Source organism: Temnothorax curvispinosus, unplaced genomic scaffold (genome assembly GCF_003070985.1).
Source record: "Temnothorax curvispinosus isolate PA1 unplaced genomic scaffold, ASM307098v1 QBEX01016745.1, whole genome shotgun sequence".
In the NCBI taxonomy this organism is placed as follows: Eukaryota; Metazoa; Arthropoda; class Insecta; order Hymenoptera; family Formicidae; genus Temnothorax; species Temnothorax curvispinosus.
Window position 1 is genome coordinate 3,443 of NW_020226525.1, and position 991 is coordinate 4,433.

A 991-nucleotide genomic window follows, 5' to 3' on the forward strand; every position below is an offset into this window, starting at 1 on the left:
TCATAAAGTCCGTGAGTGCCGTGTGATCCGGTGGATTGTTGGAGTCGCAGATGGAGGACTCCCACTCGAGACGCGTACGCGGATCAAAGAGCTCGACTACGAGGTGGTTGAAGAGGTCCATCCCGTGGGACTCGATAGGCCGGCCGATGCTCTTCTGCGCGTTAACAGCGGCCGTCGCGGCGTTGGAAATTCGGCTAAGTTCATCGGCGGTATCTCCCTTCATCTTAGCGACGGCGGTGAACGTTGCAAAGTTGGAGCGTATCAACTCCCTTTTATTTTCGTAATGCTTGTCTAAGATCGCCCATGCGCGGTCGTAATTGTCTCCGGTTACGTTTAACGATCGAATTAATTTTTCAGCTGTGCCTTTCACGCATGACCGAAGGTAGTGGAAGCGCTCGACGTTTGAGATGGCTGAGTTTTTGCCGATGACCGACTGGAAGAGGTCACGAAACGACGGCCAGTCTTCATACGCGCCTGAGAAATCGCGCAGCGTAATGCGGGGCAGCGAGGTCTTTGGAGAGTGTTCGTTGTTCTGCTCCGGCCCGGCTGGCACTCTGGGCGTCGCGGGTTTCAATTTATTCGCGAGACCGGTAAGCAGACTATGCTGATGCACGTAAGTGTTCTCAACCGTGTCGACAAAATCTGTCTTGGCGTACTCACTCTCGTTGTAGAGTTGTCCGTAACATGCCCGAATGAGATCATGGTTTGACTCGAATTTTGCCCACAGGTCGTCGAGAATGCGGATGCGGGTGCTCACAGCGTCGAGGGTGAGCTTATCTGCACCCAGCTTCCGGAGGTTGTCCATGGAACGGGAGATGCGGCCGTGGATGCCGTGCTGGCTGCTCAGCAAGGCGCTCTGGTCCATGCTCATGGCTGCGGTCGTTCTTTGTGGAAGCACTCCCGAATTCGCGGGTGCCGGTATAATCCGGCTCGAAGGACCAAAATGTTCGAGAGCGCGCGGTAGCGCGAGATAGCGCGCGGTAGAGGACGA

At 55.6% G+C, this 991-nt stretch overlaps 1 protein-coding gene across 1 annotated transcript; it reads left to right on the forward strand.

Moving 5' to 3' along the window:
* Positions 1-382: 382 nt before the first annotated feature.
* LOC112466934 lies at positions 383-918 on the forward strand (the record flags this gene model as incomplete). Its single annotated transcript, XM_025035295.1, has 2 exons — positions 383-590; positions 728-918. Coding segments are annotated over exons 1-2 (374 nt in total), but the record flags the coding sequence as incomplete, so codon positions are not given.
* Between the last annotated feature and the right edge of the window lie 73 nt (positions 919-991).